This window comes from Ceratosolen solmsi, unplaced genomic scaffold, assembly GCF_000503995.2.
Source record: "Ceratosolen solmsi marchali unplaced genomic scaffold, CerSol_1.0 scaffold2, whole genome shotgun sequence".
Taxonomy (NCBI): domain Eukaryota; kingdom Metazoa; phylum Arthropoda; class Insecta; order Hymenoptera; family Agaonidae; genus Ceratosolen; species Ceratosolen solmsi.
In genome coordinates this window covers 2,682,866-2,696,696 of record NW_011948422.1, presented here as the reverse complement: position 1 = coordinate 2,696,696, position 13,831 = coordinate 2,682,866, and the positions used below count along the sequence as shown (strand labels likewise).

Genomic DNA, 13,831 nt, shown 5'->3' with positions numbered 1-13,831 from the left:
GAGAGAGGTAGAGAAATAGAGTATGAAAGAGAGAGAGAGGGGGGGGGGTAAAGCTGTATGCACACATCAAAATTGAAATAACCTGCTACTTCTCAGCGGTAAGAGAGACGAGCATATGCTTTCTACGCATCTCTCTTTACTTTCGCTCCTTTACCACCCCTCCCTTTCCCTCATACCCACATGCACCCTCTCTCACTCTCTTATTCGCTTGCGCTTGGACGAATATTTTTACGAGCATGTTTGTAAAGCTTAGTGGATACGGTATTAACGAAGCGGGAAGGAGGTCGAGTCGTCTCTTCGCATTCAAAACGAGTTGGTGCGGTCTCTTCATTGGCTTTTCTCTTTTTCCTTTGAATAATATACTACTTCGTAAGCTTTCCATCTTTTACCTTTATTTCCCATAAAATGCATTTCTCGCTTGCATCGTTTTCCTTTACACATCTATTTGCCACTCACCTATTTGCCAATACTTGTTTCTGAATCCATACTGTTTTACCTATTTCTACTTAATACGACAGAATGGAAAACTCAAAGATCCGGAAAAATTTGCAATTGTAAGAAGCACTTATGTATTCGCGTGTGTTCTTGTCAGTGATCGGAAAATTAGCTTTTATTTTATCATGAAATAAATTTATATTGAAACGCGACAATGTCCATCTATTCCTTTTATATCTTCAGAAGCACAGATCGAACAAATTTTTTGTATCAATTGGGTCATTTCAGATTTTTTACATTTATTTTTATATTTGTGTGTTGTTTGTTTTTATATCTTTGTTCGGTATCCTATCAAGTACTCGAAAGCAAACTTGTAGAAATTTCAGAAAATTTAGAGTCCTAATAAAATGAAATGCTTATATTAAAGCTTTTCAAAATTTAAAAATAATTTCGCGGTACTATGAATTCGTTATATTTTTATATTTTATAACCATTAATTCCTATATATTTATCCAAAATTCACTCAAAGCTCTAAATAATTATCACGTATTCCAATCTAATTTTATCAATATTTTTTTAATTTACATTGTAGTTTTTTGATTATTAGAATTTTCTATTAATAGTTTAAATAATATTTCTGGTGCCATGTTTTTCAAACCATTTTTCTTATTTTCTTATCAGTTATAACATTTAAATAATGCTTTGGAACAAATAGTTATGTATTATTATATTTTTATTTTCTGTCAACGATGTTTTCACTTTATTACCAAATAACTACATACTCCTTGTAGCATTAAATATTAATTTTCTTCGGGGGACGAAGAAACTTACTCTCTACTTTATTATTACTAAGTTCACAATAAGTTATTTCAAATTAAATTCTGTTTTTACGTGTTCTAAGTAGCTTACATATTTGCAATTCAACAAAAGATAATATTATACGATGAATACATATGGTATTTATAAAATAAATTATTCTGCGATGACTATATCGTCAGTAAATGTTCAACATTCCATCAGTTTGTGAGCTTTCCGATATTGTATTTTGCTTTTTATTGAGTTTTTTATATGTATGAATATATATATATATATGTGTGTGTGTGTGTGTGTGTGCGTGCGTGCGTGTGTGTGTGTGTGTGTGTCTGTGTGTGTGTATATTTCAGATTGTATTACCATCGAATTAACATTGGTATGGATTCAGCATAATGAGGTTGAAAGTCAGCGATGATGCAGTGTTTATGTCGGACCAGTTGATACCAATAAATCGTTATTTCCAAGTCTTTCACGTATTATTTTATTGCCAGTTGTCGCTACATTTTCTCACACGTATATTCATTCCTTTCAACTTTCAAATACTATTCTAAATAATCGGAATGGTTTTCTCACAGATTCATTCCTATTACTAGTCATCCTTTTGAATTGAGAGAAAATAATCATTTTTTGTAAGTCTGGAAGCTACACAATCATTTTATTGGTTTGGTTACACATTCGTACTATATTCGTATCCTTACAATGGCATTCAAAAAATTGCACGAATACTTCCAGTAATTTAGTGTATGTATATGCGAGATGATATTATTATGCTTCATTTCATTTTGTTTTTAATATAATTTTCGTTTAGGGTCGTCTATTTTTGAAGTAGTATTCTTACATAAACATATGAAAAACTAAAGAGAAAGTAAAATGTAAGAAATTTTCTCTTTAAGAATCTTTTTTTTTATTTCATAATACGGTGAACGATTAAAGGGTTCATGGTTATCTCATTCGATCTGCCTGCGATATTATATCAATAATATTTTATATAATCATATATATTGATTACTTTAATAATATTGATGCTCGATTATTAATCAGAATATAATACTTATGTATATGGAGTTAAAAATATATTCGAAGATGCTTCGTATAATTATTTTATAGCATGTAATAATTATTTCATTCCATAAAAGAATAAAAGTCTATACTAAACAATATCGTCAAACATTAGTGTTGGATAAATGAAACTTTTAAAATACGATAAAGCAAGAAACTTTGTTTTACCGCGGGTAATTTAAGTAATTAATTGTATATTAATCTACATCCATTATTAAAGAAAATTATTCGACAACAACTACATCGGACCAGTGTAATTAATTTAAGTAAAATGCGAATTGCTGATTACACACTTTGTCTCTTCGTACTTTCTCCGCTCACTTCGTCATAATCGATCCCTTTCACACACACGCACGCACGCACACACACAGAGTCTCTCTCTCTCTCTCTCTCTCTCTATCCATCTATCTCTCTCTATCTATCTATCTTTATTCTCTTCATAGAATTCTAGAAAATCGTGATGTGGTAATAAAAAGCCATCTGCCCAATTCTTAAAAAGTATTCTAGATTTATTACAATTTCGTTTTTCTACCGACGCCCTTATTTGTCTGCTTTGCAGTTAAAAATTCTTGAACAAAAATGAATTTTTATAAAATATAATGTTGAAAGAAATCGCAAATGCAGCTGTTGATAATATTCTTAATTAAAGGTAAAGTATGGTACTCTAAACTATGGAAATATGGAAAATATAAAATTATACTAAATTATTTATTAAAGTGAATTATATGGGTTGTAAGTTTACCTATGGCTTCATAGCTGACGAAAGAAATAATCTCCAATTACCATTGCTTTCAATTTAATACATTTCTCTTTGTCCCCTCTACAATCAATTTTCAATGAATTTCTCTACTACTTCGCCTCGCTCGAGTATCTGCTCACCAATCGACTTTCTCGAGGAGCTTTATAATCTGGATCGCATCTCGTCCCACTGGACCAATTTTCCATTTTTTGTCTGTTCAATTAAAATATTTCACGCTTTTTACTTAGCAAATACATAATTTGAAAAATCGCGTGGCTACGATGATTCGAATAGTATTTATTATTTTTATCATTCGTCGTTATTTGTTATGTGCAGCACAACAGAGTACATAAATTCGCAATATCGGATCGCGAATAAAACGACAGATTTTTTTAAGCATAATTATCATTAATTCATCTTGCCTTTTACCTTTGTAAGCTGATTACATTGAAATGAAATAGATTTTTAGTCATTTGTTTTGCGAATATGTTTGTTATACGAATCTTAATATGTTTCTTTACGTGTTACTTTCATTAACTGGTAATAAGCTTCAACCTGCATCAGTATGATAACTAATTTTTTATGTTATCCGCTTATCTATCTATATCTTAATGTACTAATAGTACTTTAAAAAAAAAAAAAAAAAATACGTATTTTCGGAGCTGTATTGCGTTTAAAATGTACAGTGCTCTGTAGTATCAGGTTCGTTGAACCAGAGAGAATTTATCGTTACCTTTCTCGTAATCTCGTAATACTTTTTCTTTATCGTCGAGACAATATGGGATCGAACGATATCGATCAGTGTAATCATCTTTATACGAATTGATGCTATTGAAAACCTTTCCATTAAATTACTGTCTAAACATTGCCTCTACTAGTCGACACATTCGCATTTCGCATATCCTTCGGTTTCTCCAACTCGTAAAGCTCCTCCCCCACTATATCACGTCAACTACAATAGAACAGCATATATTAACATGGAAATTAATTTAACAACAAACATAAATTCACTTTGTTGACGATATTCACAATACATGATGATGGACTCGTGACTCTATGCTTTTTATATGGTTAAAAAAATTCGCTTGTATTTGCAGTTATAATGCATGATTTTAATACACGAAAAGAAAAATTTCCCTTACTGTCCAATTTGTCGTTTAAAACTCACTTTTTTCTAATACATAAATTATTGCGCGTAGTTCTTATAAATCATAGAATAAAAACTTTTTTTTTCTTTTATTCTTTTATTCTTTTTTCTTTTTTTCTTTTTTTTTTTTTTTTTTTTTTTTTTTTATAAAAATATACATTGTTGTTACGATCCGATATTAATGGTTAACATAAGCAGTATGTTACAAATACAAAAAATACGACAAAATAACGATACAAATACGATGACATTTAGTGCTTAAACTGGTACAAGTGACATTAATGCATTTTATAATCTAAAAATCTATATTATACCTATAACTCGATCATAATATCAAGTATGAGCTCCGATAAAATTAGATTATTATTTACATATCATTTAACAAACATGAATATTTAGTAGTCGACAATACTTTATTAAAATACGGAAAATTTTATTTCTTATTTTTTTATTTTGTCTTAGCACTGCTCCATTATTTATTTAAAAAAACAAGTAACATATAATAAAAAAAATATTCATTTTTATTGGCCCGTTGTATTCTCTGCATATTAATACTTTAGTTTTCAAGTCGGTAGCATTTTCGATAAAGCATTTATATAGAAATCAAGTACAAAATTTTAATAAAATTTCAACTCTATATAAACATAATACTCTTAATCATAGGAATAAATTGAATTTTACCTGAAAAAAAAAAATTTTTTTTATATAATTCGAAAATATCTCTAAATATAGAGAGTCGAATATTGCAATGCTGAGGATAATAACATATATCATCGATAAATATTTACTTTTGATATTTTAGTTCATGATTATAAATATTTGGATTGTCATTATCAGGTAAAACTTCAAAGTTTCACATTCAACATAACATTCATATAAATGAATATTTCTTTATGATTCAGATATTATTAAATTATATTATGAAAATTTGAAACATAAAAAATCAAAGTAATATAGAATGAAATTCAAATAATTAATTTAAACATTTCAAATGTATTTATAATGATAACCATACGCAATGAGCATACGGTGTAGCACGAAAACTTGAGTCGAATTTTCCACTTAATTTACAAATTTTATGAGAACAATATATCCATTTGCCTGATCTGTGTAAATTTTTGTCTATTCAGCAACAAATAGAAAAAATAATATAACCACAAGTAGTTTAAATTAAATCTTTCACCAACCTTAATTTAAAATAACATAATATTTCGTCCATCTCATACAAATGTTGAAGTTTAATAAATGGATGTTAAATATCTCGAAGCTCGCTTAACTTCTTCGCCCAAAATGCAACGGTTAATATCTACCAGATGATATATCACAACAGTTTCGAGCAACTCATTGCATTTACTCGACAGTAGCTTCCAAGAACCGGGAAATTACATTGTCATTGTTCGTGACATGGCCAAAAATCACCAAGTTTTGCAATTTCATCACCGAGCTTCGCTATACATTTTAACATCATGTGGATTATATGGAGTAAAAATTGCAGGAATTATATAATTCATTTACGTCAGTTCGGATTTTTTTTTTGTTTTTTTTTTTTGTTTTTTTTTTTTGTTTTTGTTTTTGTTTTGTTTTTGTTTTTGTTTTTTGTTTGTTTTTTTTATTGTTTTTTTTTATTGTTTTTTTTTGTTTTGTTTTGTTTTTTTTTGCTTTAATGAAAAATCCCAGCATAATAATGAAAGTTAAAATAAAATTCGTTAAAATTGCAATATTTACGGTTATTCGTCATCAAGAGGCAGAATGTCCTTACTTAAATTACATACTCCTATGCTCTTAAAGGAAATTGATTTTATACAATATATTAAAGATCGTAACTAACTTTCTAGATTAAACCAGAAATTTTAACGAGCTATCATAAAATTTTTATCTGAAAAATATTGGCATGCAATTAGCAATGGTGATAAATTGAGATTTAAAACTTTTACCAATACAAATAATATAGTACGTTGAATTGTCAGCGATTCAAGTCAAATCAATGAAATTGATGTATAATATTATAATTTATTTGCCATTATCCGAAATTTCAAACAATTAATTACATTTCTACCAATATCTTAATACAATTAGTCAATTTATATTATGTTAATTTGGAATCTTTATTTGCTTCATATTTAATACAATGTATGATTGTTGAATTTTTGCAAAATTAAATAAAAAACATATTGATTCTGATTGTTTTTTGTTTCAGAATCTAAAGAACCAGATCATGACGACGAATCTGTGGGTAGAGCAAGTAAGTAATTAGGATTTATACGCAGAATATCTCCATATATCAAATAACGTTTCAACTAATATTTAAAACTAAAATGAATGAAAACTAAAATATGAAAGAAAAACAGCAAGAAAAATAGCAAAACTACTGCGTAGTTTAAATTAATCTCTTAAATTTCGACAAAAGCTTTAATTTTCACACTTTCGCTCATTGACAACATTCGTTGCGACAGAAATGATTATAACTTTTAAATTCACATAACTTTGAAAATTATTTTCAATCCGAGTTTAATTAAATTTTTTTTAAACGAAATTTAATTGTTTATATGTATTTTCTTGTGAGTGACATAAAATTGATGTCTTTGCGAATTATTACTTATAAGCAATAACGAAGGTATATATTTATAAATTGTAAAGTATATATTTGTAAAGAAATTAACATTAAATCGATATTATAGATTATTTATTGTTATTTAACAGCAATAAAATATTGTATATTTTTAGAATCACAATTAATGTTTCTCATTTTTTAGTCACTCGGTAATGTTATTATTCTTACAATTCAATAATACACACATTGTAAATTATATTTTAAAAGTATAATATAAATTTTATCGAATTAGAAAGTTCGTGTGAGAAAGTCCGAATATAATATTAATAAAATTCTAGATTTTAACGTAGTTTCATTTTAATTCACTTGCAAAAGTGTATTAATAAATATCTTTCTTTGTCAAACGGCTTTCTTTTTACTTGAAATGGAAGGTTTGCCAATTGAAAAAGAATTAAATTAGTGAGTTTCAAGATATTTCTTCCTCGCTTTTATGAATATGGATATCTTGAAAATATTTTAAACTCCAGGTTCGGATCAAAATTCTTCATTGGAAAGTGAATTTCTAATCAATATAACTGAACTAATTTTATTCTCGTTCAAACTTAAAGCTTTTAATAATTTATTATTTTACTTCATTCCCGTCAATATATACTAATATTTTCAATAATAATTTCGTTAAGTAAACTTCAGTTCAGAACAAAATATTGAATTAATGGTGATTAATAATTATTTTTAAATGCTTTATTTACCTTTTAATTCATTACATTTAATTAATTATTATATCTGTAGTATATATTACTATTATATTTATTGCTATATTATTTATTTTATGTAATTTTATTATTATATTAAATATTTGATTAAACAAATTTTAATTTTAGAAGAAAAAATTTTAAAAGTATTTTTTAAATAGTGTGTGATATACACAATTTACACTAGATATTAATGTAATTTTTAATAAAAAAATATTAAAAAATGGTGAAATAAATATTATAAGATATAAATTTAATATAATATATGAATTCATTAAATGCAATTTATCATAAACATTAATTCTCATTCTAATCCGCGTATAAACGAAAATCATTATTGTTGATCGTAATGAAAATTTACAATTTCTATAATATTTTTAGTAAAGTGAACATTTTCGGTTATGGTAAAAATTAGATTAACTTTACATTACATTTATATAGACTAAATGTATAAATTAATTTCTGCTGTATATTATGTAGAAAATGTGATCAGTTTATGTAGATGTGGGATTAGTAACTCCTAAATGTAAAACAACTGGCTATAAAATAGATTTTCTTCTATCTAAAAATACATTAGTCAAAAAATTTTTACTTAAAATGATTGGATAATTAAAATTGAATCTGCCGCTGCATAAAGATTTTAAAAAGCTACCTCCACTTGTTATGACATTTCAAATTGCAGATAACTAATTTTCAATATTTTCCTAGGATTCCAAATATACGCAAAGTTTATACAAGCGGACAAAATTAAATGTGGCACGTTCTGGAAAATACTTCCGCAATTTTCCCATCAATACTGAACTTTTCGACAATACTTATTCATCCTGAAGTCGGTTAACAACTATTATTAACGTTGATTTTTCATTCATGATTCATTCTCATAATAAAGATTTTAATAAAGAATGAGATGCAAAAGATAAGCCCGGTGTAGCTTTAATTTTACGCATTAAAAATTAAAAACTTAATGAATATGTTTGGTAATGATAATTTTTGAAATTTGAACACAAATTATTATTAGGTAAATACTATTTATGTACAGTTTAGTTGAAAAATATTATTTCTTTCAAATACTCTTATTTTTCATATTTTACATCTTAAAAGAGGAATTCAATGTTAAAATAATATTAGTAATTAAGATCTTTTGTTTAAGGATTACACGTATTTAGTTGTGCCAATTGACTTATCAAAATATTGAATTATAAATTAAATTTTTTTTTCTATTGTATGTAATAAAAAATTCAAAAAGTTTCATATGAAAATAACAGAATTGGCTTTTTTGCGCTTAAAGTCATTTGCGAGTAAAAGATTCTATTACACTTATTTTTTATACCTGTTTTTCTCATGTATATTTGTGTTTGTCAAATATAATGAAATGAGAAGTAAATTTTTAAATTATGTTGCGAAAATGGATCGTTCTTTTTTTTTTTTTTTTTGTAGTCAAGAATAAATATTTCAATAAAAACGGCTCAGAAGAATCGGCATTTATGAATTCTTCATGGAGAAACATAAATATTTACAGATATCAATGTGCTTCACAACATAATAACATATTTCATCCATTTTTAAATTTGTTCAAGTTGATCCATGCCATCGTTCAAAAGTCTGGATGGCCAAGATATTTAAAAAAATATATTTCAAGATAAATCCATTAAACAAATTTTCTTTACAAGTCAAACAGTCGCACACGCCGCTAAAGCAGTCTTCTTGCAGTTAAATCAACAGTTTTCAAAATTTCAATATACAATTTTAATGTCATTGCACTGGAGAAGTCGCGAGAGTCGTTTGCAAAAAATTTCAATGAATAAACATATTAACTTTATGATTATCCAGTGTCCTTAAAGATTGTTTGTAAAATGTTCAGGAATAATGGGATCGCGAGGAGTTCCGCGATACACGACTGTTAAACCCTTGAGTCAATAATTTCTATCTGTAGTATCTAAAGTAAGAAGTGCATTAACGAAAGATTTTCGACCTCGGATGCACATTAGTTAAGATGCCGTACGGAGCGTCGGTTGTCTATTTGCCGTGGATGAGCGAAGGACAGAAAGAAGCCAGTGCCGGTGGGGTGCACGTTCGTCGCGTTCGAGTACCAACGAGTACTCCGAGGACTCTCCTACCCCAAGAGCTTCATTTTCTGAATGCTCCTGGGAGTTAGTGCATCCATCCATATATACTCGCCCGATGAAATAACTCTCGATCGCTACATTTATCTTTGCTTCCTCGTTCCTTTTCGCCTGGCTTCCGCTATTTTACCGGACCACTTACGACGATAATCGCCCCCGTCAACAATTGCTGTTAATGAGAATTCCAGGGACGATGCAATGATTTAACGGATCAATAAAGAATGTGTATCCCAATTTATTGTCTCGTGTAACGCATCTAAACGTTTTATACTATTTTGTTCAAATTACATATATTTAAATGGAAGTTCCAGTAAAAATAATTTACTTCGCCAACGTTATCTAAAGTATCTTGTTTTCAAGCAGTTTGACGGATGTTGTTTCGATGTGTGTTTCAACCAATAGTTTCTTAATTTCTAAACAGCCATTTTAATTGCGATATTATGGAATATAATTTCTGTTTTCATAACGTAACATTGCTTAAATTTTTAGTGCAAAACAAAGAAGAAAATTTGATTTTTCAATCGCGCAATTAATTGTATTAGTTAATGCATTCGAATGCTAAAAGCAACATAACTGATAAGAAACAGATGTACCTATAGGCTATTTAATAATATTTTCATCATAATATTATAAAATTAGCAAATTTCAATATAATTTAACCTAAGAAATTTAACCTACGATTCTAGTAAATTTCATATTTTATAATTTCCCAGCGTCATCTGCTAAAAATTCGTAAAACTATTTGATAATTATTATACACATATACTATTATTATTATTATTATTATTATTATTATTATTATTATTATTATTATTATTATTATTATTATTATTATTATTATTATTATTATTATTATTATTATTATTATTATTATTATTATTATTATTATTATTATTATTATTATTATTATTATTATTATTATTATTATTATTATTATTATTGTTATTATTATTATTATTTATTGAAAATTCTTTTTATAAATAGAAGGAATTTGACAATTATTTAATATTAAAAAATCTTTGGTTGATTTATACTTATTACTGAATACAAAATTCTGTACAATAGTTAAAAGCAGATTATAAATCAATGAATTTTTCATTTAAATAAAATATATGAAATTCAATTAAAAATATTAGTAGTTTAAAATACATGTATTATAAATACAATTTTCGTAATCTAATATGTTTTACATCTTGATTGATTAATCTGTATAAATATATTTTTTAATCTTAATAAAATTTGATTTAATACCTAAAATTAACTTATTCTCTGAAAATCTTATAAATTTTTGAATATTTGTCAATTATTTTTTTGCATAATATAATAGCTACTCTATCTTCAATCATTTTACTTGTAATTGAATATTTTGATTATATAAATTATTAATTATATTTTCCTTATTTATTTTCCACTTATATTTACTTTATTAAATCTGTTTCTATATGTATCTATTGTAATATATTTACTGGGTGATATCGTATAGGAAAGTATGAATCTTGAAATTATAGAAAAATGTTTATTTTTTCTACCAAAAACATAAATCTTAAATATATTCTTAAATAAAATATAGCTTTCATTAAAGTTAAATATCATAACGTTTATTTAAATTATCATTTACGTTGTATAGAGTATAATTAAATATTTTTAAATAAATAGATCAATAAGTAAAGTAAATATTTATCATATGATTTCTTTTATCAAATAGTGAACTTTCAATATTACATATATTCTGTGTATACATCGTTGCGTGCACGGGGATAAACACACACGCAAACAATTATATATATATATATATATAGTAATCGATGGATTTATAATTTCAAATGTAGATAAATTACATATTGAAAAAAAGCAGATGTAAAAGTTAAACAATATTGGATTTGGGTAGGTAAGAGAATTTTTAAATTAATCGAAACAATTCCAATAGAAAATATATCTATCATTTTTCGACAGGAAACAGATAGGACGAAGACAGGAAAAAAGAAATATATAATCTAGTTACATTCCTTCCGACGAAGTAAATTTGCAAATACTGCAGTTTCATGGTCGAAAGAAGATGAACAGAATCTCCGACGTGTGTCTCGCAAGGCATTTTATTTGAAATATATCCAGTAATTCTCTCTTGTTACTTTGAAATACATCCACATCATACACATGTACATTTGCAAACTCCGTCTGTTCCGTATTTTATAACCTGTAAATTTTTTTCTTTTTCTATTTCCTTTTCTATTCTTTCTACTTAAGATATTGTAAAATATCTTCAATCTTTCACTCGACTTATCCTTTCGCTTATCACCCAATATGTAGGTAGATATTTTTGCCGTCCGGACGGAAGAAAGACAATTTTCAAAAAGATAAGATTTTCCGTTTGAGAAAACAGAGCACATTTTTAATTCAAAATGAGCATAAGGAAGTGTATTAATACTAAATTACTCTGCTCTGTTGACAAAATTTATCATAAAAAAATTATAAAAGAGTAAATTAAAAGAACTAAAATAACTATTAAGAGCCATCTAAAATACACTTTAATTGGACAAGATATGAAAATCTTTGGATTAGAATTATCAGAATGCGTAGAAAATTGTATTAGTTTGGAATAGTAATAAAAAGTCTGAATTTATATAAATGAGTAATTACCACACGAAGATTAATAGTTTGAAATCGTAGGAAAGAAAATTTTTTTCAAAACACATGTGAAATTGGATTAAAAAATAGACAATAATTTATAAAATACGTGACTGTAGGTATATTTTACTTTATTTATAATGACTATATGACGATTTATAATATAATTATCAATAAGGTTCGTATAAAATTATCGCACGTTATTACGAAATGATGAGCTCTCACAAAGAAATTTTCTATTATTAAAAGGAGTATTACGTTTCGGTAGATTCGCATTCGATAGATGGATAAACTGCAGCAGTCATTAATATAATTATTACATAGTCGTTGAATTCCGTATGCGTATTGACGTGTGCGTGCGCGGGCGCGCGTGTGCAGGGTAACTTATATAATAAGCACATGTGTAAAGGTGAGGTTAGGCGTATGAGAATGTGAGCGCGCGGTGCTAACGAACGACGTAAAATATTCTTGGGCAAACCCGATAGTCGTGATAGAGTAATCGAATAAATATAAATATGTTAATGTATGAATGGCAGGTATTTTCTAGCGATTGCATTGTTGTTTCAGTCCTGGTACGACTACAAGCTGCGCTGGGAGCCGAAGGAATACGGCGGCGTGCATATGTTACACGTGCCCTCCGATCATATTTGGCGTCCCGACATTGTCCTCTACAATAAGTAAGTTTCCACTTAATCTTTTCTGGTGAACACTCCCAAGCCCTGACCACCGTCGCCCCGACCAACATCTCTCGACCCCACCCCAGCTCTGTGATATATACTGTGACATTATATATCGCATACATATTGCAATATGTATGTATGTATCTGTTATATTGAGTGACAAGTAGAGGCAAAGCATGTTGCCAAGGAGTACGAGAAAAACGATTCGACTCTCGAGCTCTGAACTCGCTCCTATGGGATCGCACAGATTTATCTGACGCTTACGCCCATAAATACTGATAGGAGCGACCATCGATACATCGCGGATCCAATCGTTTTCTTCTATATTTTGTGTATCTCTGTATGTTGAGTTTGGTCAGGATGTTTCATGTGAACGTGCAAAGATCGTAAAACAAACGAGCGCTAATTAGCGCACCCGACGATGAACATTTTAATTCAGCGTTCAGTAGGCGCAGCAACAACTTTATACTATATTCGACGGCATATGTGCGTATACATATATACATGTATATATATATATATATATATATATATATGTAGGTGCACACATGTTCACATAAACGGCTATGCACTCATGATGTTTCATCCAACTTTCCACATTCTTATAATACTATAAAATATTCATACAATTATCTAAATTATTTTTTAGACAGTCCATTGTGCATTCACAAATCTTTTTACGCGATTTTTATATATTTCACACAATAGGCCTATGCAGATGCATGCATAACAAAAAAAATATTTTACATAAGTTTTATAAGAGTGTGGATATGTGTATAAAACGTCGAATGATGTGACGTTACGTAGGTACTCGTCACTCTCTTATATAATATACACATATATACGTACATGTTTTTGTGTATATATATAAATATATGTATATATATATATATATATATATATATAT

General features: G+C 27.6%; 1 protein-coding gene across 1 annotated transcript in view; it reads left to right on the top strand.

Moving 5' to 3' along the window:
* The window catches only part of nAChRalpha4 (nicotinic acetylcholine receptor alpha4), a 198,801-nt gene that overhangs the window by 75,394 nt on the left and 109,576 nt on the right, over nucleotides 1-13,831 (top strand). The window contains exons 3-4 of the mRNA XM_011499055.1: nucleotides 6,391-6,435; nucleotides 12,812-12,921. Of these exons, the coding sequence (XP_011497357.1) occupies nucleotides 6,391-6,435; nucleotides 12,812-12,921 (155 nt within the window). The remainder of the gene's footprint in view (nucleotides 1-6,390; nucleotides 6,436-12,811; nucleotides 12,922-13,831) is intronic.